Below are 26,034 nucleotides of genomic sequence, written 5' to 3' on the forward strand. Positions count from 1 at the left end.
CTCCCTCAGGGATCAATATGTTTTCACTGTAGCACTGTCGGTGGCAGATGGTTAGCATGTGTCAGCTGACTGAATCAAACCTGCCTTCACTTGGACAGCTTCACTAAACCACAGCGTCACATGGTAGCTTTGTTCGTTCATTAAATCTTTTTTTAAACTCAGGGAACACCAAAAACCTCTTACCAAAATTCTCATTTGCCTTTATATTATATTTGTTATTGACAGCGCCGCAGCCCAAACAAAACCTGTAGGTTTAAAGAAGCTTTGCTCAGCATGTGGCTGCACAGTCCTTTTTGTTCTTTGTGTTGCTTAAATTAATGCATTGTGGTTTAAATGAGGACAGGACACGTTTGACAACCCTGTCAGTTTAATACTTTACTAAAACTGGCTTTAAAACACACATTATTTAAGTAAAGTAAGTATTTACTTACATATCTTACACTGAAGCTTTAAAATTGTGTTTTCTGATGCTGTTGACTTTTTAGTATCAGCAACAATCATACATCTATCTAATCTATAAAATAATTTATCATAAGTCCTTTTTATTCCAATCACAAATATTATTATCATGCTTTTTTGCAAGTCTGATCAAACTGACTGACCGATCTCTGTGGTGGTTTGAGAGACATAGCTGAGATTAACAGTATTTATTATACAGTTCGTACTCATGTCACGGTTCCCACCTCATCCCAGTTGGTGCTTCTCATATATATCATACATTCTGGCCACAGAGGTAACTGGTTCCTTCTCTAAAAGATAATTAACAAGCAATGTTTGAAAAGCCCTGAAGGTCGAAACTCACTGTTTGAAGGTATTTTTAGAATCCCCAAAGACTCCTCTAACCTTCTGGATGAGAAAATATTATGTCTGCTGGATGATTACAAATATTTTTTAAGGCATTTCCCAACATGGGCCTCTGTTTATTAATCAAAACAAAGATGACAGCCTGCTGGTTTGGATAGGAAACAGTCAGTACTCTCCCTCTGTATTAGATGAATTGATTTAAATAAATAACACTCTTTTGTGCAGATGAAATGCCTCAGGTGTTCGTTAAAAAGACACTCACAGACATATACAATGTTTTATTTGTATAACAGCTCTTCACACTCATCAAACAGGACAAACTGACATTCGTTGGTAACCCCAGGAAGGTGCTGACATACCGTAAGCATTGTGCATATACTGGACTCATATTAATCTCATCTGATTATCATTTAGTCACAGTTCTTCATAAGAAGTACTTTGTTGTAATCCATGTTGCTTGCAGTATATTATGCACATCCTTTTACTCTGATGCAGTGCATTTTGTCCTTGACTTGTTTCATTTGTTTTTTTTTTTGCTTAAGTTACAAAAGTAATGCCACAAACCTTGTGGAAAATACTGAAAACCATTATAATATTTGAAAGGGTATAAAAAGGTACTTGACTATTTACAAAATTCAAGTTAATTTTGTACAAATTAAAAGTGCATCAAATGTTTAAAGATCATCCTGCATGTTTTACAGGATGACAATATTAAAAGGAAAGGAGTGAACTTAAGAGAGGATGCAGGTTTAGAAGATTCCTCTCTTTAGAAAAAGATCAAGAAAAGTCTGTGTGAGTTAAACATCACGAATCTTCTTTATACTCTGGTGACTTTAGTTCAGTTTTGTTTCTTCATAAATTATTATGCAAGTGAGCTGAACATGTTGCATATAAAAATCTTTTAAACATCGAATTCAATATACAGTATAGTAACTTTACATTTGCGGTAGCTTTTGGGTGGCAAGTCACCCTTGAGGTTTTTCATGTATTTCAAAATTTACCATAAGAGTTAAATAAATATACATCAGGAAGAGACGAAAGAGTGATTGGCTAACGCTTGCCTCAATTCTTGGAACAGATCGATCAAAGCTCACTTCGTCCTTCTTTTCAAATGGCCAGAAAAAGCGCCAGAGCTCCAGCCTGAAGCCAAGAAAACGAGAGCTCAAAGATCTGTGAACTTACGACACGGAGGGCAATGGAATACATAAAGAAGGCCCTAATGTCGCAACAGTGCAGGAATGCTAAGTGAGTGTGACAGTGCTGACTCTTGGGGGTCAGGGGTCGGGGCGAGGGACAGATCCAGTGCACTGAACGAGCCTTGCTTCAGCGGTCATGCGGAGCTGTCTATGCGGTGCCACTGTGGTGTTGGGGAGCAGGGGGAGGTGGGTTGGTCCCTGAGTGTCGGGTCCCCTGTGGAAAAGGTGTCTGCTGGGGGCCCTCAACCTGCGTTACCGTTCTTCGGCCACTTTCCCATTTGTCTCCTGTTCGTCCTCGTCTCTCCGCTTCTGCCTCCGGAAGAAGCCGAGCTGACAGGGAGAACAATAAAACAAAGAGGAATTAGACCTGAGATGTTCATTCTTAACCTTGGGATCAGTGTGTGTGATAAAATAATCTGAACGAATCTTGAAGCTGGGGTAGGAAAAAAATCCACAGCTTTCAGCATATTGGAAATCAAGAGATCTGAGAGAAAACTAGACTTCTTCTCCTCCTCTTGGCTGTGTTTACAGGCTTTAGAAAATCAGGTCATTTCCTAGTCTTGCCTCTAGATCTCCACACTTGTGATAATATCCAATGAAGGGGCTTAGTTCACACCCTAGGTTTTTTGTTTTTATTTCTTTCATACATGTAGGGACCTCACATGGTTTAACTTTAATTTTATAACATTGTTTTCTCTCTTGGGGTATACAATAGACAAACTCTTCTTTTTAAGATACGGGGCACAATCTAAACTGTCCTTAGCTATACAAACACTGTTTTTATACCGAAATTCTGTGGTCATCTGTCAGTTAATAATAGAACAGTTAGTCAATATTAGATAGGTCAGATTGGACGTTATTTTATTCTCTACCAGTGGGTGGCAGCATAACCCTACACTGAAGTACTGCTGTGACTATAGACTATAGTTAGGGTTTAAATAAGGCCTATGAAGACTTCAGATAACTTCAGGAGAGTAAAGTTAGTTTGGAAGGAAAACAGTATACTATTACCTACTGTAATATTAATGATCTCTAATAGTTCAATGTCTTTATATCCTAATGGCTAATAACGGTGCATTATATGATGACTTACCTTCCATAGAGCGAGACTGAGCAGGGCTAACAATAAGAGTCCTCCCAGCGTGCTACCAATGATAATCCAGGTAGGGATTCTGTAATCGCCCTCCTTCCTGATCTCCAGTATTATCTGTGGAGATAAAACGATATTGATTCACAGAAAATCGAAGAAAACACTTGCGATACATGCTAAACTCAGTCAGCTATGGTATGTTATAACCAGAGTTTATTTGTTCACCTTGTACTTGAGTAATAAATTGAGTACGCTAGTGTAAATGTGGAAGTTCACTGTCGATCATCAATCTAAAGTCAACAAACACTAATTAATGAAGCAGCTGTAACATTCACAGGCAGTAATAATGCAATCTATCCAAAGATACTGATGAGATTTGTTACTGTGGTTATATTCAGCACATGGCATATTTTCAAAGATTATAATTCATACTGTAACCTTTTTTTCTTAGCATGGGTCTTTAAAGGAAGACTCATTAACAGCACAATATGACTGTCTGCACTGGCCAATAGATGGCAGCAGAGATTATTGTTTGAGTCCAGACTTATACATGTTGTGCCGCTGGTCCTTTCGGTCCCTAAGCACCACACAGCACGTGTGCTCCAAAACCAACCTTTACTGTCTGATTCTACACTGCCATGCTCTACTGTAGTACAGCCTACTGATGTTGTGTCATAAAGTGGTCACTGCAGCAAAATATGTTATTATTTAGTGGTACATACATTGTTTATAACATCTTTAATATTATTTTAATACTTTAAACCCATTTAAATACATTTTTTAAAGACTGGGCTGATCTCCTTTGGCAAAAAATACTGTATTCACAAATAGAGAGGATAAAATCAGAGAGAGGCTAAATCTGATCAAATTACGACGCTGTTATGAGCTCAGATTTGAGTCGGGTCAAACCTGGGACAGAGGCAGTTTACAGCATTAGTTGTTGTTGACTCACATGTCTGACAGGCCTCTCTTCATGTAAAAACATGGGGCTGGAGGAGGGGAGCTCCACTGATGCACTCGTTACCAGTTCCAAGATTTTAAACTTCAGCTGGAGAGGAAATCAAAACATGCTGCCAGTTTTTTACAAACACATCACACAGCTGAAAGACTACGACGCTGTCATCGCTACAGAGGCAAAGCAGAATAACAGTAAGATGAATGATGATGTTATTATGAAGCTGGGTCCACCTATATGCATGCATGTTTAGGGTTTTATACTCACTGCGTGTAAGGTATCTATTCGTAGTGCTCCTGAGATTCTAACTGCAATTTCTCTGTAGGAGGCCACATTGACATTGCACTGGATTGGCAGAGTTAGGGTATTGGATTGGTTCTGTGTGAAAAAACCACACATCAGGTGTAAGAAAAAAGTTAAAAAAGATAAAGTTGGAAATAAAAATCCCTTTCAGGAATGAATTTGGTTGGTTTGTACTTTACCAGGCGGGAGAAGCGTGAAAGGTCTTCAGGTGACGACCTGCTCTCCGCCACATGCTGAGGTGGTAAACAGCGTGTACCATCTCTCTGAGGTGTGAGTGAAAATACCTGTTAGTATGTGACAACCTTAAGTCTGCAAGAATCAATATGGCTCTGTAATTAAAGGAGTAGTGCAACACCTTGGGAGGTATACAAGATCAATATCAATATCAATATGAAATGAACAATGCTGAAGTCAGGACATGGTTAGTTTCACTTAGCATAAAGACTGCAGATGGGGGGGGGGGCACACACTGAGTTAGATATGAAACTACACTCTTTCTACACACTTTCTCCCTGCTGCCTGTCAGATGCCCGATCTCCCTCTCACTCTTCTACGGATATTTTCACATCTAACTTAACAAATTAAGGGTTTATGTCGACCAAACCCGAGCTGGTGATTGCTGAAACAGTAGAAAGACAAACTAAGGTTTTTCTGTGTTTTATTTTGTTTCTGTCTGAATGAAGTGTTACGAAAGAACTGTTTTTGTCAATGAAGTCTGGTGGTTTTGAACACAACAACGTAACTGCTGTTTCTGGTTAAACAAAAAGGATCTTACTCTTTCACAAAAAAACTCTATCTCTGTAGGGATCCTTTCCGTAATGTAAGAATGTAACAATCTGAGCCAATCAGTGGCAAAAGCAAGCACTTTCAGTGGATGTACATTGACAGTGCACAATTGCCCATAAGGATAAGTCAGCCAGTTTTGCTGCTGCTGGCTGCAGCGCTCTAACTGAATGGAAGACCAATTATAAAAACATGTTGTCCCCATTAGTCACGACACAAAGACACAGGAAACCCTTTAATGGCCCTGAGAATTTACTGACCAGGAGTGTGTTTTAACATGTACAAATTTAACTTTTCTTTTTAAGAAAGAAGAATAAGAATGTGTTATTATTCTTTTAAACGTTATATAGTCTCACATTAAATCACAGAGACTCACCTGGTCAATATAGAAGTCAGATATCTGCAGGAGTTTGTTCCCATTTTTCGTCATTTCTGGTATTTCAATGTTTAGCTGCAGATCCTTTACTGGAAAGTAGCCAAGGTTCTGGATCTGAAAGAGTAAAGGAGTAAATTGTATTAATTAAGTTTTATTATGTACGTTAAATTAAAGTAATGGAGATGATGCTTTTGCTCTCACCTGGAATGTGAAGTTGAAAGGAGGACCGATAACTCCAGGCTCCTCCAGAGCCAGCTCTGATTTGATCTCATACCGAGTCGGATTTGAATCCCTTTTGAAGTAAAAAAGTAGTACGTGAGAATCAATTATCCCCCAGTTATGTGGGCAGTGGGCTTTAAAGCATATGTGAAGTCGAATATGTGATATAAAAGTCTCTATTCCAGCAACAGTATCTGCAATTTATTTTCCCATGCTGATATTATTCAGCATTTTCCAGACGCCAGTGAATCACTTTGTTCCAGTTACTTGCACGTTCAAGATCATTACTTCTAAAATCACCTCGACGTGTATCGTTGGATAAGACATTGAGAAACTGACAAACCTGGTGAAGAGAAGGTCTGCCTCGTATTTCAGTGAGTAATAGATATCATTGTAATTATCAGCTGTGCTCATTTCCTCCCCATCACTGTTGAGAGAAAAATATTCAAAGAACGTGAGCAATGATTAGTTACAGAGGGACACACCAACGGAAATATTTATCCTTGTCGCTCAAGTGCAGTTGCAGTGTCTTATCTTATCTTGAGCTGGTATGTATGGTGAAAGTAATGCTTGTTATTTTTTTAGATGCCTTGGTTGAGGTTGAGGCTTAGCATCAGAAAGGACACAGGGGATATTTGCATGCAAATAAGAAATGTATTTTGATGTTAATCATTTTAAAAAACAGATTTAAAATTTATGTTCACACCTGCCGGCCTCCAGGATAACCCTGATGTGCTCTAGGAAGACAGTACGACTGAACTCAAACTCCAGACGAAATGATACCTACACAGAGGAGAAAATAAAGTTTAGAAGAATGAATCGCTCATTTATTGCATGGTTTGTAACAAATCACATCTTTTAACGACTATGTTCAGTTTATCGTGATTATTAGTTTTAAAACACTTAAAGCAGAGGTCAGCAGCTTCTTTGGACTCCATATGCTACTGTATATACCCTCCCCAACAGTAAAGGCTCTGCATTATGTATAAAGGAGTAAAGCCTGCAATAACCTGCTGTAAGTCCTGGGCTTTGACCCCAGGCAGCTGGCTGCTCAGCACACAGTGCTGCTTAACCAGAACCAGGGAATTTCCCCTTAGTTGAGGACAATGTCGTAAATACGAATCAACATGACTACACACACACATAGAACTACCAGTTAGAGTGAGATTCAGGGCAAAATATAAGCAGAGGAGGCAGAAATTAGAAGAGACAGAAACAGACGAGAAGATGGGTATGTAAGAAAATGGAAGACTGTAGAGGAATTCTAAACAAAAACAGAGGAAGAAGAACCCAAGTCTGGAGAGGAAGGGAGGGGAGGGGAGAAGAAGATTGAGTGGCAGCAGAGAGCAAACTGAGCGAAGCTGAGCATTGTTTACAGTCCTCCATGCTGTAATGAAATCCTGACTGATGCTGTCTGACCAGAGAGGAATGCATAACAAGATTTACTGTAACTTCCCTCCTCCATGTAGACTGACTCATCCTTGACGGACCGCAGATGTAGCACATACATACAAAAAAATTCAATATATGAAAAAAATACATAATCTTATCCTATTTGTGGAAAATGACCCCCTATTAGGAATGTCCTAGAAAAAGAAGGGCTCATCTTTTTGTCCAGCCCGTTTCCAGAATAATTGGATGAATCTATGTGATGGTCAAATGAAAACACACACACACACACACACACACACACACACACACACACACACACACACATTGTAAGAATGCACAGACACACACACACACACACACATGCGAGTGATATGGGTTTGGAAGACATGATTGTCAGTGGCTAGAGGATGTTCGTGCGCCAGCATAGTTGAACATGGAAATTCAGACAGAGCGTGAAGCTCCCCTTCCTCCTCTGGGTTGGCGTAGTTGGCCTCATCCCTGAGCCGCATTCACTGCAGATCATCAAACAATTTATTACAGTGACTAGTAATAACTAGTGTTCCTTGTCTCTGTGTACATCCACGAGACACATTTGCCACCACCAACTTGTACACAGGATATGAGTTTTAGACCTCACTTTGCTGCAGCAGTATTAAAGTTTAATGTACATGCTAGTTTTACACAGGTCAATCACAACCGGAAAAGTCAAAGCATGAGTGATAACTGGCTATTTTAAAAAGCTTGCCCTGAGGTTCCCACTTTCCTTCAGCTAAACAGTAGTTTGGGCAGGCTTGGCAGGAGCACCAGCATACAATCAGCCTTGTTTAACTGTGTGCCACATTTTTAAAAGGCTCTCGACCAGAGCAGATCAGTGCTGTGGCTCTGGATGCTGTTCAGGCCGAATGACTGGGTATGAATCACTCAGTGAGTTTTAAAGGGTGACCGGAGTCCTCTTGGTTCAGTTGTTGGGGAGCGTTACAGAGAAATGCAGCAATATTTTAGTTGCCCAGGAGATGACTGTTGTTTGTGATAATGACATGGTTAGGATATTTCATAAACTCTTTCAATCACCTTCATTACTTCATTCCTTTAGTATTTGTCAGCAGACTTTGTATCAGTAATGAAAAACAAGAGAGACTATTTGCTAAGACATCAATGGGAAAATGGCTTACGTATAATCTGCTCGCTGCTTTTAATTTAACTACGCAATGTACCATCAGTGTCATCCCTATCAGTGTCACCCTCTTAAAAAATAAAACTTGATGCCCTGCTGTAAAATACACTGGAAAGTGCAAGAGTCTCATAAATATTGTTGACATTACAAGCCTTTGGAAAAGGTTGGAAACAGTAGAATTAAACGTGAGAATAAGTAACAGATGAGAGAAAAGAAACTCAGTATCTTTCACTCAGTGTCACCTGGTGTACCAGGCTAAAGTGGAGAGAAATGTTCTTAATGACTGAGCAAGGAGATTCTTCTGCTTTATTTACCTTGTTGCTATGATGTATCTTGATAATAATGTCATTGACAACCTAATGGGATGCCAATTTTACATTTTTATGGTGTACAGAGGAAGAGGGTATTGCTGTGACTGTTTTTTATTTGCATAATAGACAGTTACTTTAACCTTTAAGAATATGCTTTCAAAACAAGCAACGTCACTTTCAGAGAACTGTGACGGCAACAGGACTCATGTACGTTATGGCTTGTGTCCCAGAAATTCTCTATAATGTAAGTTTTAAGTTATACAAATATGTTTTTGTGCCAGTGAGAGAAAGTTAAATACGTAAAAAGATGTTGACCTTGACAACATATAAAATATAAATGTGACTTTCTAAGTCATTTAAAACCTCTGTCACATTATAAAAAGTAGTGATAGGGTTTATGGTCAAATATCACTTGACCAGATTTAGATTATGGGACCCCTGAGCAAATTTAATTAGCTGAAGAAGGCCATGGGATGCAGTAGAAAGCTTTAGAGAAAGATAATAAGTGAACCATGGCTTTTGTCACATGAAGAATCTATAGCCTAAAAACAGCAAACACGTTCCCAATTTGGATAAATGTAACTCTAACAACTCATCACACATAAATACCAGAGCTATTTATAGGTAAAATCTCTGGCACACTGCTTAAGGACTTGGCTTCCACTACTTTGCTGGTGCCTTATTATTCTGAAATGAAAGCATGTCTCACCCCCTAAAATTTGAAGACTGAACTGAGGAGGCACTGAACTGTATCGAGCTGGAGAAAGATAATCTACCAAGGGCTCTGTAAAAACCTTTTACGCAATCTGAATTACGTAAAATCCTTGAAACTGGTTCCTGATGCTGAGGATGGCTGATCACTGATGGTTTATTATAAACGTTAAAAATGTAGAAATAAAGATAATATAAAACCTCTCATTAATCATTGTAGGAATATATAGTAATTAGCAAAATGTGAATGTGTAGTCGTCTTCATGTCTGCGGCTAATAAAAGCATCGTTCTACTTTTATGGCCCCTTTTGCACTTCTTGCTTGGACTATAAGTAACCTGAACTTGAACGTTTCAACATCATAATGTGCCTTGTGGGGGCCATTCTTTATGCATAAAACATAAAAATGCATAAAAAGAGTTGAGTCAAAGTTAGGTTGAGGATATAAATTAAGATAAGGATGTTGATCTTAATGTTTAATGTGTTGTTCTGTCTTGATAAGCCACTGGGATCTTGAGTCATCTGGCATCTTAAGTCATATTAATATTAGAGTTGCTTCCTTCTCACATGTGTAATAGTTCTAACATAAAATACAGAAGGGCATGTTTTAGTGTCAGCACTATAGGATTCGATGACAGACTACAGAAAGAAGGGATCTCACAAACCAGAACTAAACTGGGCTCCTCTGGTTGGCTTGTGGGTCTTACATTAACCACTGTGGTCTGTCATGGTCATCTAAAGCCTGCAGCATGTGTTTCGGGCCCCTGTGGTCTTATGCGGCCCATGTCAGTGTTTTTTCAGCTTTCGGGTAGTGGGACAATGCGGGCTGCGACTCGCATCCAAATTTTAATATCAATCATAATTCCAAATATCTAAACTGATCTAAACTTTTACCATATTCAGAATCAGTATGAAAACTCCACTATGAATGAATTTGTTATGGTGGGAAAGATCAGCTTCTACATCTGCTTTCAATGCATGCAGATAAATACCGAAATGAGGATTCTCACCTAAAACATAAGCTGTTCTACACCCAGGAACAAAATGTCAGATATAACACAGACACATGCTCTAGAATCAGTGCCTGCAATTTACTATATTTACATGAATACAACATATCTAAATGTTTTGTTAGTAGATTATCTAAGGGTGTTTAGCGTATTGTTAAAATTGAAAAAAGAATTGATTAATTGATTCAAGTGTGATATCTCACCTGAGTTTTAGCCCTCATGAACGGAGCACTGACATTGCAGATCTTCTCATTCCTCAGTCTGTCCTCAATGTAACACTCTATTTTGATGTCAGAGTTGTCCTGAAACAAAAATAATGACAGTTTAGATTTTTAATACATTACTGGTCGCTTAAATTAGGCATTAGGTTATTAATTTAAGACAATGTGAGTTTGGAGGGTTAATACTGTACCTTTACTATGAGACTAGAGAAGCGCAGGTTGGGTGTGTAGGTGATATTGAGGCGAGCATTGTAGGCGTTCTCTCCTTTGTTCTCCAATCGGACATCCACCACCATCCTCCTCCTGTTTCCCTCTATAACCCGCAGAGATCCCTCGGCCTCTCCTTCACTTAAATGGCGACAGAAAGCACCACGAGATTGTACAGGCTGTGCACAGAACTGACTGGGAGGCAGGGAAGGATGCAGGGAAAGGAAAGGGAAATTATAAGTAACAGAACAGCCGAAGGATCAGATTTATTTTAAACTTATAGTGTGTAAATACAGTATGTCTGTGTATTCACTACAGTTGGTGTTGTGATGAATGTGTGCACCTACTTTCGAGTCATCAGGTCGGTCATACTCTGCAGTGCCAGCTCAGGTATGCAGCGGTCATCCTCGTCACAGCCGTTCCAGAAGGGCAGCTAGACAAAGAGACAGGCTTTTGTGATTAAAAGGAACTACTAATGCTATTTTTCTTATGTGTTTGGAATTTGGCTATAAAACACAGAATAAGCTGCCAGAGTGTCTCTCACCTCAGTCCTCACAACAGTAGGCCAGCTGTCATCTAGAACTGGTCCTTGGTCTGGATCTTGTAGCCCCACTTGTACAGCAAACACTATGGGCCTTGCATAGTCTGTGGTCTCCTAATATAAAAGTTCAAAGATCAGCTTGTAGATATACTCTATCATGGCACTTTATCTATGGCATCCAAATATTGTTTGCTTTCAAAATGTTTACACAAATGTACAAGATGCAGAAATGCTTAAAATAAATTATCCTTATCTCATTTTAATATGCAGTGTGTGACCAATGTGGGTGACCAATGGCAATAATGGTATTTTAAGACCGAAGTAGCTGACATGAGTAAGTAAGTAGGTTCAGATTAAATAGTGTGTGATGTTAGAATTGGACTCTTTTTATCAAACAGAAAAATACAAAAATTTGAAGTGTAAAAGCATCCGAAACAACATTTTAACCTTCACATGATGCTAAAAGTTTACGCAGAATCCCACTTGAGATACTGTATGTCTTTTAGCCATGTGAGTGAAACACTGGGATATTAGACAAGAAATGAATAATTAATATAAAACTGAACAAAATGAATGAATGAATTGAACAAATACAAATTAAATCAAAATTCTCTCAGTTATCAGTGTCTTTGGAAACACTTCTAGCTGACATCCCTCATTATAGGCCTTACCATGACGTGGAAGTAGATGTGTTCACAGGTTTCTTCTCCAGGGAGGAGGGTCAGGTTCTGAGGCTGCAGCTTGTTCGGGTTGTCCAGTATGGCCCGTGGATTGAAACGTCTCTCCGCAATGGAGACATTATATTTAATCCCTAGTGGGTCATAGGAAGAGTTAAGAAATGACACTTCAATGTGAAATCTAAAACGCCTTTAAGGTCAGTTTGCTTCTGCTCTTTACTTTACTTAGGTTGGTGCCAATGCGGCAACAGGCTTTGGTAAATGACATCACTGTAGTCGTGCAATGCAATATTAGCTTGACTCTGAACATATGATAAATGTGTGACCAACATACACAAGAATCCAAACCCTCTGTCTTCAGTACTGAGTCATTTCCAAGCCACATTGTTTAAGAGGCTTTCCATTTATTGCTTCGTGTTTTCATGGCATGAGGAAAAATCTACTAAGGGTGAACTTGTGCATGTGTTGTGTTTGGGTCAACTAGAGAATTAGAGAGTGGGAGAAATCTTGATACCTCGTGCCGAAAGATCTGGGCAGATAATGATTACTAGATTGGAAGCTTTTTTCGACTATTTGCCAGATCACCATTTTCATCATCTACTATTATAAAACATTCCTCCTTTTTTGATCAGAGAAACTGTAATTTACTTCTACTTCCAAGTTCTAAGTTGGACTTTTTAGGAGGTTTAGGAGCTATTTTGCTAGAGAGCAACATTTGTCATCAGTATATAATCTCAGATACCAACAAGGCACATCTAAGAAGTAGTTGATTGGGTCTTTTTGTTTACAGACACCACTTTTAAATACTTTAAATATATATTTACCTAAATAAGATTAACTTGACTGGTACAGAAAAGTTCCATTTCATTCAACAGACCACAGCAAACTCACAAACACCAGCACATCTGCCATGCATTACTAGCCAGACACGACAATGAGAGGAAAATTAAATAAACGTGTTCCACTGTATCCAACCATGGAAGACAAGATAACTCCCTGTGTTCTTCCTCAACCCTGTTTTGGCATGTCTGATAGATTTGATAAAGATGTTGAAGGGTCAAGAGGTTAACTCAGAACACGTTCGCCCGCACCTCTGCTTCCTACCCCCCAAATACACAGCGAAACTGGACCCCGCTATCACATCTCTTAAAACAAATTATGAGCAAAGAAACCCTGCGGCAATATGCAGGCTGGTTATTATCAGTTGCACAGGGAGCGAATTGTCTATGATCCGTCACCACCACCAAACAATTAGAAACAACTCTTTTTTAAGCTGAAGAAAACAGAGATAAACTTGTAGATGCATTCCAACCAGCATTCACACAATAAAAGGAACATTTGATAGCACCATTGTGGTTCCGATATACCAGTTTTGGAGGCAGCAGCATTAGCTTTGGCAGAGAAAAACAGCAGTGAGATCAGAATCTCTTACTGCTAGTAAAGAAACATTTTGCTTTGGCGCCACTCTGAATGGAAGGAGCCATCACAGTTTTTACAGGAAGCCTCATGCTGAAAAGTCTACTGGTGCCAGGACATGAAGGATATACATTCAGATGGCCGAATGCCTTTTCTCCCTTGAATACAGCCATGTTTCATCCTGTCACGTCACACATTCCAAACACCAGCTGAAGTATATTGCAACTACACATCCAAAGTTTAAATTTTGGATCTGCACAAGTATATCTGTAAAAAATGATCTATTAAAGGTTTGAGAATATCCAGAGGTTTGACAATACAGCTGGCAGCGTACGCATCTTTTGCCTCAGAAACTAAATAGGATTGACTGTTTCACATTTAACAAAAACATATTTTTTTCATCTTTTATCTATAGGTTTTAATTGGGTGTGCAATAAGTAATAGATTTTACTTTACTAACAGATAAAATAGGGTGTCATTAACCTCTCGAAGAAGCTAAACATTAGGCACAGACAAGAGGAGGAACTAGGAAACTTTACTACACAGCAGTGGATTATTTTCTCTGGCTTACCAATTTCCTGTGTGGGAGGAATGGCTGTCCTGGCAGTGATGTTGAAACATACAATGGCTGACATACAGGTCACGTCTTTGCCACCTCTCTGACAGTCCTTCACAAAGATGTTGATCTTACTGGGCTCAAACCTGACAGTGGTATATATCCGGACAACACTCTGTGACCTGTGAGGGCATAAAGGTGTTACAGGTGAAGCCAAAAGAAATAAGTGCAATAACTGTCTCTTGTATTTTTGGCAGCAGTATTATTTACTTGGTGAAATACTAACCAAAGGAGAACAGCAGCACCAAGGGAACCGACTGCCAGGTCCACTGAGCCATCATTGTTCATGTCCATTGTACCATGGATACTGCGGCCAAAGTACTGCAGACCAGGAGCCAAATCTGCTGCTGCTATCCTCTGAGAAACAGACAGAGGAAGAAATCTGAGTAAATGAGGATCATCATGAGAACAACCACCTCCTTGTCTGGTTTTGTTTGCCTTCGCTGACAGATTGCCTGTTACTGTTACCTCGGGCCTTGATTTGGGACCAAATAAACACCTTACACATATGGGCACTGTCTGTAGCAAGTTTTTTTTCCTATACTGAAAGGAACATAATCAATGGCTACCTTGAAGGTGGTTAACTGATGACTGATGACTAAAATGTATGGTATCGTTTAGAAAATGATCAGCAGTATTATGTACATGTGATTATAGTCTGTCAGCAAAAACATACCAATACACTGACATTACCTCTTAACTGAACTTTTAGCACATCTCCTACCTGTTTGTATTTGCGGAGTATTCTGTTGTGCTGGCTAAAGAAAACATAAATGGCTCCTTTGTGGTCATCTTCCAGTGGGGCTCCCACCACCAAATCATTGAAGCCATCACCGTTCAGATCAGGGACAGGAGCCAGTGATGAACCAAAACGAGCGTTCTGGCCACCATTGTGGATTTCCAACGCCCCTTCAAAGATGAAACGATTCTGAGGAATGAAGGGAAACATAATATCACTAAAACTTTTATTGTCTGATTTATGAATTCATAATTTGTTAGTTTTTTAGGCAAATCTTAAATCATTCTCAAAAATACATCTGAGATAAGTTATATATGTCACACAAAGCATCGTAGTCTTACTGCTTTCTTAATGTATTTGTTTTCCCTTTATTTCCCTGGGTGTATTTGTTTTGGGGTTTTCTGACACAAGAATTTGTAACTGCATACTTTGGTATTGGTGCTGGTGAACAGACATTAGATTCCCACAGCGGGGACATACTACAAAAAAATTAACTGCAACAAACAGCGTCAAAGAACAAAAACATTTTAATGCCACAACACAAGATGACAAAAACCTTTCATGTATTTCCAAAGCTTGAGGATCCTCCCAGATGTCACTATGTCAATGTATGAGTAACAGGACTAAATGCTGCATCATGGGAACTACAAGTTGGTATTTTAGAACCTTATTCTTTAGGCTAATATGCTAATAAGTTATCGTGACATTGAAGCTCAACTATAAACAGAAGCCAGGAAACAATCTTTAAAATGGTTCTTTCAACATTAAAAAAAACTTCCTGTGTTTAATTTAGACTTTCTACAAACATTCCCATATCTCAACTTCAGCTCATCATTTGCTCCAACCAGGTCCCACACTCCTCCCAAACTGGTCCAACTGGGTAATAACCTTTAAAGTTCACCTTTGTTCGGGTTTCCCAATTAGGATTCAGATTTGAAGCGTGTATATCTTTGGTTTCTGTTGTAGAGTTGTTTCCAGCAAAGTATTTGTGTTTCTATCTATACAGCGTTGATAAGATGTGTCAATCAGCTGCAACCTCTCCAAACTCAATCCCTCCAGTAAACTGCAGCTAAACCAAAACACCCACTTTTGCTGATTTAGCCGTATGTTTCTGTTAAGACCCTGATATTCAGAACTTACATTTAGCTTTGCCAGATCAGCAAAGGAACTCACTGCCTGAGCTAATGTCAGTGCAGCAATATTACTGCCAGCAAGTAACCCACAGCATCTTATGTCAAAACTACTGACAGGGGTTAATGTATACACTCAGCATGCAAACACCCTGAATCGTCAAATAAAATGTGACACACACATGCATAGACAACAAATAAAAACCCTTTATGGTATGAATACATAAAGAAATGCAAGCTGTGCAGGACAAAAGCTTTATTGGAAACAGAAGCATATGCCTACTCTATGTCCTATCTAGTGGACTGAAGCCTTCTGGCAGAGTTCAGCATTCCAGTCAAAAGGCTGATGTGTTCTTCAAATGATCTGTCATCCATTTATTTAGATGTCTCATAACAAGGAAGATATTGTTGCTCTCCATCCAGCTGAGTTTGTTGTTTCAGTTATCTCAAAATCCATCTTTAGTCAACTAATCATGTTGCAATTTATTTTTCAGGAAAAAGTAACAAACATGATTTCTTATCTTTTCTTTAATCAAACAAAAGATAAAGTTTGGATCAGCTGCTGTGTTTTCCACATAATCCTTTAATGCTGCCTTTTTGAACTCAAATATCTTTAACATCTGGCAACAAAAAAGGGAGGAATTTTACCTCTGGGTCATAAAAGAACTAAAGAACGCCGTATAGCTTGAGTATATTTATTTGAAGTTCTATTCTTAGTGAGTGTAAAGTCAGATGGAAAATATCCATGTCTTTGAAAGCCACTACCCAACTGGAAAATGATTCAAAGAAAGCATTCTGGCAAAATGGAGCCAAATACTTTAGTCCATCAGTAGTCATGCATATCATTGGTCCACTTGGCACCCCAGCTCATAATATAATTTAAGGTCGGCAGACGAAACATGAGATCACTTGTTTTTTCAGTTGAATAAATGGGAAGGGAGTTGATTTAGGAAGGTAGCTTTTACTTCTCGGCTACCTGATGTGTGCATGTGTGACAAAGTACGAGATTGATGGAGAAATGGGGGAAAAATATATTCAGCGCTGTTTAAATTTGAAACATATGGTTTATGAGGAGGCCATGAAGGGTCACAACCAGTCTGCAATGGCCCAGGAGCAACACTTGAAAGTGTAACTTCTTTTTGTGCTAGTGCATGGAATTTTATTTTTGATGAGCTGCCAGGCTTTATGCAACATTTATATATATATATATATATATATATATATATATATATATTGTGGATGGTAGTTAGTTTTGGTCAGAGCCTTCAGTGCAAAGGCAGTTCAATATCAGCTTTTATATATATATATATATATATTTATATCGGTACTTATCCTGTACATCATTTGTTCAGACTGAATCCAGCTACATATACCAACCACTTCTAATAAGGCAAGACATCCTCCTCATAGTGCTTTAATGCATAAAAAACAAGAAAACTAACTAACAAAATCATGTGAACACAAAATTGACATATTGACACTAACCTCAGAGTTGCTAAATGCTCCACTATGCTCACGAGCTAGTTGCTAACTGTGTCTGTGTCCTCTCTTGCTGGGCAGGTACTGTACTGTCCACTTGGTTTTTAGAACCTTTTCAATTACTACAGCTGCTGCTTCAACAGAAAATTATACTATGAGAGCGCTGAGAGTGAAACAAAAAACAATAAAGTAGTGTTCTGGAAAACCAAACATTGAGCTGAAATATATTATATAGGGGAACTGCAGACTTAGGTGATAATAATGGATTTGTCACTACGAGCAACACCTTTTAAAAAAGTCACGTGATCCATTGTTGTTGTAAAAACACTCACTATATGCATGCAAAAGGTACAAAATGTCATGGCAATACATACACAATACACACAATATTTGAACCGACTGATAGTATTGCCTTTGCTGAAGCCACACTACTAGCATGGATAAAAAATGATAGTACCGTATATGCACAGAGCCAATAAAAATTTATTTGCACACCTGTTTTAGGTCTGCAGAACCACACTATGGATGTGTAATATTCATTGTGACCACAGTGACACATTTTTGAACCAGGGTGTCTATCCTTAAATCGTTTTCCAGTACAATATTACTGAGCAGCCTCAACAGCAACACCTGAATCAACCACGTCATGATTATTAATCGCCCTGAAAATGTGGGAGCGCTGTCCCGATGATGACAGACATTTTGGAGGGATTTCTTTCTGTTTGTGTTTAGTTTTTGACTATTAAACTCTGTCTTCCACCTGTGATGTGGTTTGGACGACACCAGATATTTAAAAAACCCTCTTCTATGCCTGTTCAAAACAGCTGAAGACATTTATTATTCCAATGAGCAAGACAGACCTGGAACACCGGGAAATTTCCTTCTATTAAAGAACGTTCTTGCCTCCAAATGGTTTGCTGGAACTGGTTTTAGAAGGGGTAGAATACTTTCCTGTTGAGTTAATTCTACACATCTAATAAAGTCTGCACACTGGCATGGCAAATTTCTCTCATTTGATCTCCACATTTACTCTGGACATGGTCATGTGTCAAATGTCTGCCTGCAGCATGTCAGTGTGTTAACTGTGGAGCTGGAATGCAACAGTCTGGTTTGGTGTGTGTTACCGGACACTTCTTGTGAGGTGTGATAGAAATTACTGGGAATGTCTGGAGTTTAAACAGGTGTTGACCCAATTATGTGTAATGGATTGCTTGGTGCTGCATTGATTAATCCCTGCACTGAATGTGTCTTGCCTCTTTATATTCATTTTTATAGGTTATACCCACCAGCTCTGTCAATCTGTAGATATAGACCTTTCCCTTTTCCAAGCCTCCACTGAAGAACATGGGTGCTGCCACCAAAAGGTTGTCGGTTATACCGTCTCCATCAATATCCACAGGTGCAATCTCACTGCCATAGTAGGAGCCAATCTGAAAGAGATGTATATGCATGTCATTCTATGATCTTTATTATTTATGAGTTTGAATCCTTTAAAAACAAACATTCATTTAGGTTATTATATACCCCCAAATTCTTCTTCTCCACTGTTTGTTGAACCACATGTTGTTTGGATTTACTGATTTACTGATGATCTGGAGTGGAAGTTAAATATTGTAAGCAAATGGGGGCCTGTGCTGTGTCGAAGCAAGTGGTCAGAGTCCTGGTGCTTTTGTAAATGCTCAGACTGTGAGAGCTTCAGGGAGAGAGACTGGATCAGTCATTGGAGTGGATGGAACATCATCTATTGGTTTCAGATTAGAAACATCTGCCTATAAAAAGCTCTTTTCTCAAGAACTGTGAGATCAAGAAAGTTTTCTACAAAAAAACATCTGCTGTTCTGGACGAGCTGTTGCTGACAAGGTACAATGTAAGCTGCTGCAGGATCACTTCAGGATTTCAGCCTGTGTAGAGTTGCCAGTTTAGAGTGTAGTGGTCATTAACACACAGTGCCACATCCCCTTGAAATGGTGATGGTTTTTAAACTTAATGTAACTCAGATAATGGGATTAAATCCCAACAGATGATTGTATACATAAACACACCTTCACATACAGTCAATTTATCCTTATATCACCTTGCACCATCAGTGCAGTATGTTATGTTTATGTCATCTGGACTGTGGTTGTGGAGCACAGTCACTCTATTGAGATTAAATTTCAAAATGAAAATCCCTTTGGTTACTCGCCTGTGACTTTCCACAGAAAAATACTGCATGTCATGATAATTGTTCCGGCTATTTTATCTTATTTTATATGTTCATGAATTGGAATAATTCTAATGCTTTCCAGAATTAAATATACAGGATGTACTTGGTACCAAAATGTCAAAAACAGAAAGAAAGAGGAGATCTATCTCCAAATCTGGTTAAAGTAGTTTCTTACACTGCCAGTTGTGAGCCTGTTTTTTTTACTTTTTCAGCTTTATTGGACAAATTGAGAGAAAAGGGGCTGTGACATGCAACAAAGGTTACTGGCTAGAATTGAACCAGCAACACTGTGGTTATGCAGCAGGGATAGTAACCATTTGACAACAGTAGCGCTCTGCATTTCTAGATTTTATACACATTACGTAAGATCATGAAGAAATGCCCCATGAGGATATTTTCCTTTCTTTTCTTAAAACTACTGAAATACTGTAACTGTCTTCCATGTAACTTAAGTAACAATTCATCCAACAATTCAGCCTGAAGAACACACAAGATGCACAAATGCAGATCTTTGTGTGTTCACAAAATGCATGGTAATAGAGTCTAGTCGGTATACTTTAGCTGGTGGTCTAACCTCTAACCAGTTGGGAACATGCAAGTGATTGTCAGTTAGCACCAACAAGAGAGCTTGCTATTGATTTACCAAAGTTGAACTTTTCTTCTCCTCCCTGATGATTATTTATTTATTTAATTATTTATTATTATTTTATTATTATTATGAACTTTTATCAAGTAGGTGAAGTGTTGCATGCCACACTACCTGATGGCCTTTGAGGGAGTGAAGGATGGTGAGGTTGCCGGAGTTCTTCAGCGTGAAGATGATGACTTTGCCGGTGTGGTTAAATCGTGGAGCACCTGCTACGAGTAGACGACCGTTTCTGGCTGACACCACAGACGTCACAGTATAACCTGGTAATGTAAAACACAAACACATTCATTCTGCCTCTGCACACAGACAACAACCTTTTGAAGTAAGTAGATTTAGAGTTTTGTCTTCCACGCTCACTAAAGTAACCCATTACTTGTGATCGAAGTAATTATTTAGTTAGACTCATCTATACTCCATTCCTATAATTCTTCTTCTGACTATCTGTAAATTAAGTAAATTGATTGCTTGACAATAAAATTTTATAAACAAAAACCTCTGGCACCACCTTTTGTTCCACTGTTTGAGTGTGGTAAGAGCGATTGGGCCTGACCTTTAGGTTGAATTTCATAGCCGTGATCTGCATGACTCAAGGAAAAATAGTAAAAGTCGCAATTTGAGGAGCTGAAACTGAGAGAGCTGCATTCAGTTACACAGAACTGGATGTTCTGGTTTCTCAGGTTTCTCAGATTTCTTCTTCTATTTCGCCTTTCCCAATAAAATTCCACTTACTCCTCGTATACTTTTCCACCTTCATCTCTCATCTTCATACCCCCTTTTTCCCAGCTTTAACTTTCTCCCTGCCTGTCTAAAATTATGCTTCCACCTCATATTACTATTGAGTCTAGAATGGCTTCCATTGGCAGCCTGGTGGATAAGCTCAGAGAGAAACCACTGATGGTAAAAGCAGAGGTCTGTGGTGGTTGAGTGAGATGGGTTTGGATATGATGGGAAGCACTGGAGTAATGGGTACACTTTATAGAGATAGGTTGCAGCTAGGATAGTTGGTATTAAACCACAGGTCTTCTACCAGGACAAGACGGTGTAAAAAATTAAAGGGTAGTGGACTTGGAAGCAAATGCTATTCAAGCGTAGCCTTCATTATAAAAACAACCCTGTACTTTCTCTAAATATCTTCTCCCATTATAAACATATCCATCACAATCCAGTCCTAACTTTTCCGCTTCATTAAAAGAATTTCTGTTTGTACTCTATAGCTCCAAGTAAACTGTTACTCACCCAAGTAGGCACCGTGGTTTTTGAGCTCTTCAGGGAACTCTTGTGTGTAGGAAGACTTGGGAGGGACCACTTTCCCCTGACGTGTTTCCTTCAGCACTGCTCCGTTCCAGTCGTAAGCCCCGACAGCACCCACCAGAATCCCATCCTGTAGGGGGGGGGGGTGCAGTTTAGTTCGTTCTTACACATTGAACAGCAGAGTAACAGAGAATGATGTGGTCGTGTTGCCTGTGCTGCACATGCACACAACATGGTAATTACTATATATGATGATGATAGGAAGTAATGAAGTGTGGCCACCATTTTGGAGCACGTTGTTTGGCTCACCTCAGTTTCAGTCAGATTAATGATGCAGTGACTCCACTTGTGGTGAAACATAATCTTGGTACCCGTGATAAACAAACTGCAACTCACTAGATTTTTGGATTTCTTTAAAAGGATACGTAGAAAATCTAATTAAATCCCACTTTCTCTCTCCCACAGGACATTGGACCACCTTTATGCTGATGTTGTTATAAAAAGAACATATTGCGGTATATAGAGATCAATGGTCCATCTTAAGGTGAATGAGTGAATGAATGAATGAGTTAACATTCTCCTGTCATCTTATAGCCCATTATAAATATATATAAAGCACCTTTACTTAACAACAAGAATATTTACTGTGAATAGCTTTCAGTTGTGCTGCTTACAAATCAGTACAGGTGATCAACAATAGTAATCATCATATAATGTGTTCTTCCTGCAAGGTCTCTTTTTTAAACAGCCATATCAGATGATGTGAGCGATTCATAACCATCAGCTCACTTCATATCCTTTAAGTCACTAAAAGATACAAAAGTAAAAAACAATACTAATTACGATACTAATCACAGATCACACACAGGAAAAATATGACACCCTTCTTCTGTTGCAGTGCACAAGCTCTTTTCAGAATGAAGAGGCAGTATACCAGCTCTAATCTGAGCACAAATGCCCTTTTTTCTCTGATGAATTATGAAGAACACAGAAAAAAACATTTAATTTCACAGTAAGTATGAGTATGATCGAGAATCCTTTTCCACATTTGAAATTCAGAATCAATCATCCCTAGCTTAAAAAAATATCTTCAGACTATTACTTACAACACATATAATACAAGTTTATTATCCAGGGCACATTTTGGTATTCATTCTTTTGGCTTGTCTATTATCATCCATATTGATTAACCTATTTCATTCCCGCAACAAACCTTCCACTGAAACTCACAGGGATCCCGCCCTGTATTGCCAGCTATTGCTAAAGTTGGAGCAGATCTATAAACAGTTTCTAAAATAAAGCATTAAGTGAGACAAACTTGCTCATCCATAATGTATTAAGGCCTTCTCTCCAGGAAAAAACTAGTGGAACTGAATTCATGACAAATTAACAGCTCCTTCATCAGTCACAAACTCGCAAAAGCTACAGTAGAACATTTTTACACAATCACAAACAACAGACTGCAGAGAAAGCAATAAAATCTGCTTTAAAGTCCATTATCAAATCACTGCTGAATCTTGATCGGTGTGCATTTTTAACTCGTCATTCAACAAAGGAAACAAACCAGAAAGTGCAATTAGCTGCAGAGACGAGGAGGGATAGAGGAGGCATTTTCTATCTTCCATGGTTCACCATACTTTGTATCACTGACACTATAATTATAGGGTTCCTCTGCCTAATGAGCTCAGGTTTTTTTTCTTGCCGTACACAATATGCCGACAACACATTTTCCAGTGTTTGAGCATATGCTGGAAGGCTTGCATTTTCTTCCTGAAAGATGGAATTGTGTGCTCACCACGCTTGCACTACGTCACTCTCTGACAGCAGAGCTATGCCAATGTGGTTATCTGTTTTGGTCAAAATGGTCTCCATGGCAAAAGAATTAAACCTCAAAACAGTTCAACCTTATAAACCAATGACCTATTTCTACAGCAGTGGCATATATGGACGTATGCTTTGCTTCGGTTAGGATGTCAACTCTTTCTTGTACTGGAGGAGGCCAGAGTTGTGGTTTTACATAATCATACAAAAGTGTATAGAGGATTATATACACTTTATAACAGCTCAACAAACAAGTAATGTCTGTTCTGTATTATAGAAAATACAGGACTCAATTTTGCAAATACATTTTAAGCTGCACAATTTTACAAACACAGAGCCTTGAGTTTATTTTTCAGCATTGTTTAGGTACAGTTGACTAAACAAACATTGGATGGAGAAACTGTTATGTATGCAGATGCATGAAACGTCTGTATAGTATATGACATAAGCAGCCTTCAGAGTTGGCTCATACCAAATTCGGCAAAACCATCTGGCCTTTCAGGACTGTTTTTCTGCTTTAGAGCCCCAACATTCTTTCCAGTAAGTTATCCTACTCTCAACACTCAGGTTGGTGTTGTCGAGCATCCCTGGAATCTGGCCTTGTGGACAGAATTTCCAGCCATTCCTGCCACCCAGCTGCAAATTTTGCTATATATTTATTTTTTTATCATAAATGGAATACATTTATTTCTCCCCAGACAAATCACACTGTGAAGGGGAACTGGAAAATCAAAGCAGTTGCATCAGCAAATGTCTGGACAGAGCCAGTAAAGAGAGAAATGAAAATCAATTCATTGCTATGAACAGCAGGTACAGTAGAGGAGATTTAAATTGTCTCCCTCCTCCAGCTGTGTCACCCTCAAAGCCAGCACACCTGCAACTATCTGCTCTCAGATACAATCAAGAACCTCTAAGTAAAGTTAAAGGAAAAACAACTCATTCTGCAGGAGACCTGTCTCAATCTTGTCTCAGTTTCTCACTAATATGTTTCCCTGGGGAACAAATGGTGTCTTATTACCCATCACTGCATGGTTGGAGTGGAAAAAGGCCTGTCTCTTCTGTCTGGGGCTCCTAAATCAGGATGACCTAAACCTCTGGGGCCACACAGCAGGCACCTCAGGGGGGACTGAAAAGTGATAAATGGCAGGTTGTGGGGAGGAGTTATGATGAGCCAGAAATTGAGACAGTATGTGTTGTTCTACGTGTTGACAGATGATACGAGGTAACGTGGTAGCAGAAGTCAGACTCACCTCGACGTTGTGTGCGGAAAATCCAGCTTGAGACATCTGGAGGCCAAACGCTGTCCCATTCTTACTGGTTCCTGTGTAAACAAGTCAGTCTTTCACAGTTTTGAACCACAGCAGCAGGAAAGAAATTTAAGCTGCCAAGCACAATCAAAACCTACAAAGAGCCAAAGCGTTGGAGTCTCAACGTTTCAACTATAAGAGATATTTTCAGTTACTAATTTCAACAGGTTTATTTGACTATTACTTTCATGGTTGATTAAACTCTTAATATTCTTAATCATTTAGTGTGTAAAATATCAGAAAATGACTTTTGTTTTCATAGCCCAAGTTGACAAAAACCCAACAGTCCAAAACAGAAATGATTCAATTTACAATGAAAGAAAACAGAGAAAAACAAAAAATCCTCACATTTGAGAAGCTGCAACCAGCCAATGTTTATTTTCTGCTTGATAAATAACTTATAAAAACACTATTAAAAATGTATAGTATTTTTCTGTCAAATTGACATTGGCTGGTGACCACCATGGATTTTTTAGTTTATCTAAGGGCTATTTTCAGGGTGAGTTGTTTAGTTGTTGTTATCCAACTTGTAATCCAACTTTCTTTGTGGCTTTTGACAAAAGTGTCAAATAATTGTAATGTAATGCAGTTCAAATGAATTGCTTGAGAAACCTTCCAAACTGAAGATGCGTTCTCCAAGTGCATCCACAATATCCTTCAGTGCTGACTCATCGGTCACATTAAAGAAGTGTTTGTCATCTGGGTCACTAGCGATGTACTTGATTTCATTGAGGAAAGCCTCAGGGTTGATTCCTCGACGGTTGTAGTAGCCAAGGACCTGTGAATATAAGACCAAACAGTCAGTGATTATTCTTAAACAGATTAACATTAGAGCTTGTTGAGAAGGTTTCAAAGGATTTAGATTATTTATATCAATGCCAGTGCTGTGACTAATTCCTGTTGGTTTTTAACCAAATGACTTCAGAGTTTTTACTTAGATGCCCATGCCCAGCTAAGCCACTGGATGGAGGCAAGTGTCCCATTAGCATTACCAGCAGTGGCACAAACTAAAGAACCATGTGCTTTGGAGAAGATCATTTACACCTTTAAGTGCACTTCCACTGAGCTTATGTTTGGAGCTCTCCAAAGGCTCTGGGTGTTTTTGGCTCCATTACTAACTCAGCTCTTGAAAGACCTGCTTTAACTGAACTCCATGAAGTCATCTAATGTTTGTGGTGTTTGAATGCTGCACTGGAAATTTATAAGGCATCAGAAAATTAAGTTAAAACTCATAAAGTTGAAGCCATCTAACCCAGGTGAATAATAGATCTAGCAGACTCACAGCAATGGCGTAACGGGTGATGCCATCCTTCTCGCTATCCTCAATGGCTTGCTGAAGATCTGGACTGTCATGTGACTCTCCATCTGTTATCACTATCATCACCTTCTTGGCACCACGCCGACCTCCTTGTTTGAAAGCTTGCGAGCTATGAGAACATGTTTGATATCAT

At 38.9% G+C, this 26,034-nt stretch overlaps 1 protein-coding gene across 2 annotated transcripts in view; it reads right to left on the reverse strand.

Annotated features, from left to right (window-relative positions):
* Positions 1-1,067: 1,067 nt before the first annotated feature.
* The window catches only part of itga11a (integrin, alpha 11a), a 47,218-nt gene continuing 22,251 nt past the window's right edge, over positions 1,068-26,034 (reverse strand). The window contains exons 8-30 of one of the 2 annotated variants that reach the window (XM_051378362.1): positions 25,866-26,010; positions 25,196-25,361; positions 24,527-24,597; positions 21,441-21,585; positions 20,316-20,464; positions 18,636-18,779; positions 14,726-14,929; positions 14,228-14,358; positions 13,957-14,123; positions 11,964-12,103; positions 11,296-11,406; positions 11,099-11,184; positions 10,736-10,946; positions 10,527-10,625; positions 6,433-6,509; positions 6,070-6,153; positions 5,709-5,799; positions 5,508-5,621; positions 4,528-4,611; positions 4,313-4,423; positions 4,043-4,138; positions 3,094-3,207; positions 1,068-2,330 (exon numbers count right to left, since the gene is read on the reverse strand). In XM_051378362.1, coding sequence (XP_051234322.1) covers positions 2,253-2,330; positions 3,094-3,207; positions 4,043-4,138; positions 4,313-4,423; positions 4,528-4,611; positions 5,508-5,621; positions 5,709-5,799; positions 6,070-6,153; positions 6,433-6,509; positions 10,527-10,625; positions 10,736-10,946; positions 11,099-11,184; positions 11,296-11,406; positions 11,964-12,103; positions 13,957-14,123; positions 14,228-14,358; positions 14,726-14,929; positions 18,636-18,779; positions 20,316-20,464; positions 21,441-21,585; positions 24,527-24,597; positions 25,196-25,361; positions 25,866-26,010 — 2,818 coding nt within the window. In that variant the 3' untranslated portion in view covers positions 1,068-2,252. Of the gene's footprint in view, positions 2,331-3,093; positions 3,208-4,042; positions 4,139-4,312; positions 4,424-4,527; positions 4,633-5,507; positions 5,622-5,708; positions 5,800-6,069; positions 6,154-6,432; positions 6,510-10,526; positions 10,626-10,735; positions 10,947-11,098; positions 11,185-11,295; positions 11,407-11,963; positions 12,104-13,956; positions 14,124-14,227; positions 14,359-14,725; positions 14,930-18,635; positions 18,780-20,315; positions 20,465-21,440; positions 21,586-24,526; positions 24,598-25,195; positions 25,362-25,865; positions 26,011-26,034 lie in introns of both variants that reach the window. The other variant, XM_051378361.1, reaches the window with a different exon arrangement.

This window comes from Dicentrarchus labrax, unplaced genomic scaffold, assembly GCF_905237075.1.
Source record: "Dicentrarchus labrax unplaced genomic scaffold, dlabrax2021, whole genome shotgun sequence".
NCBI classification, from domain to species: Eukaryota; Metazoa; Chordata; class Actinopteri; family Moronidae; genus Dicentrarchus; species Dicentrarchus labrax.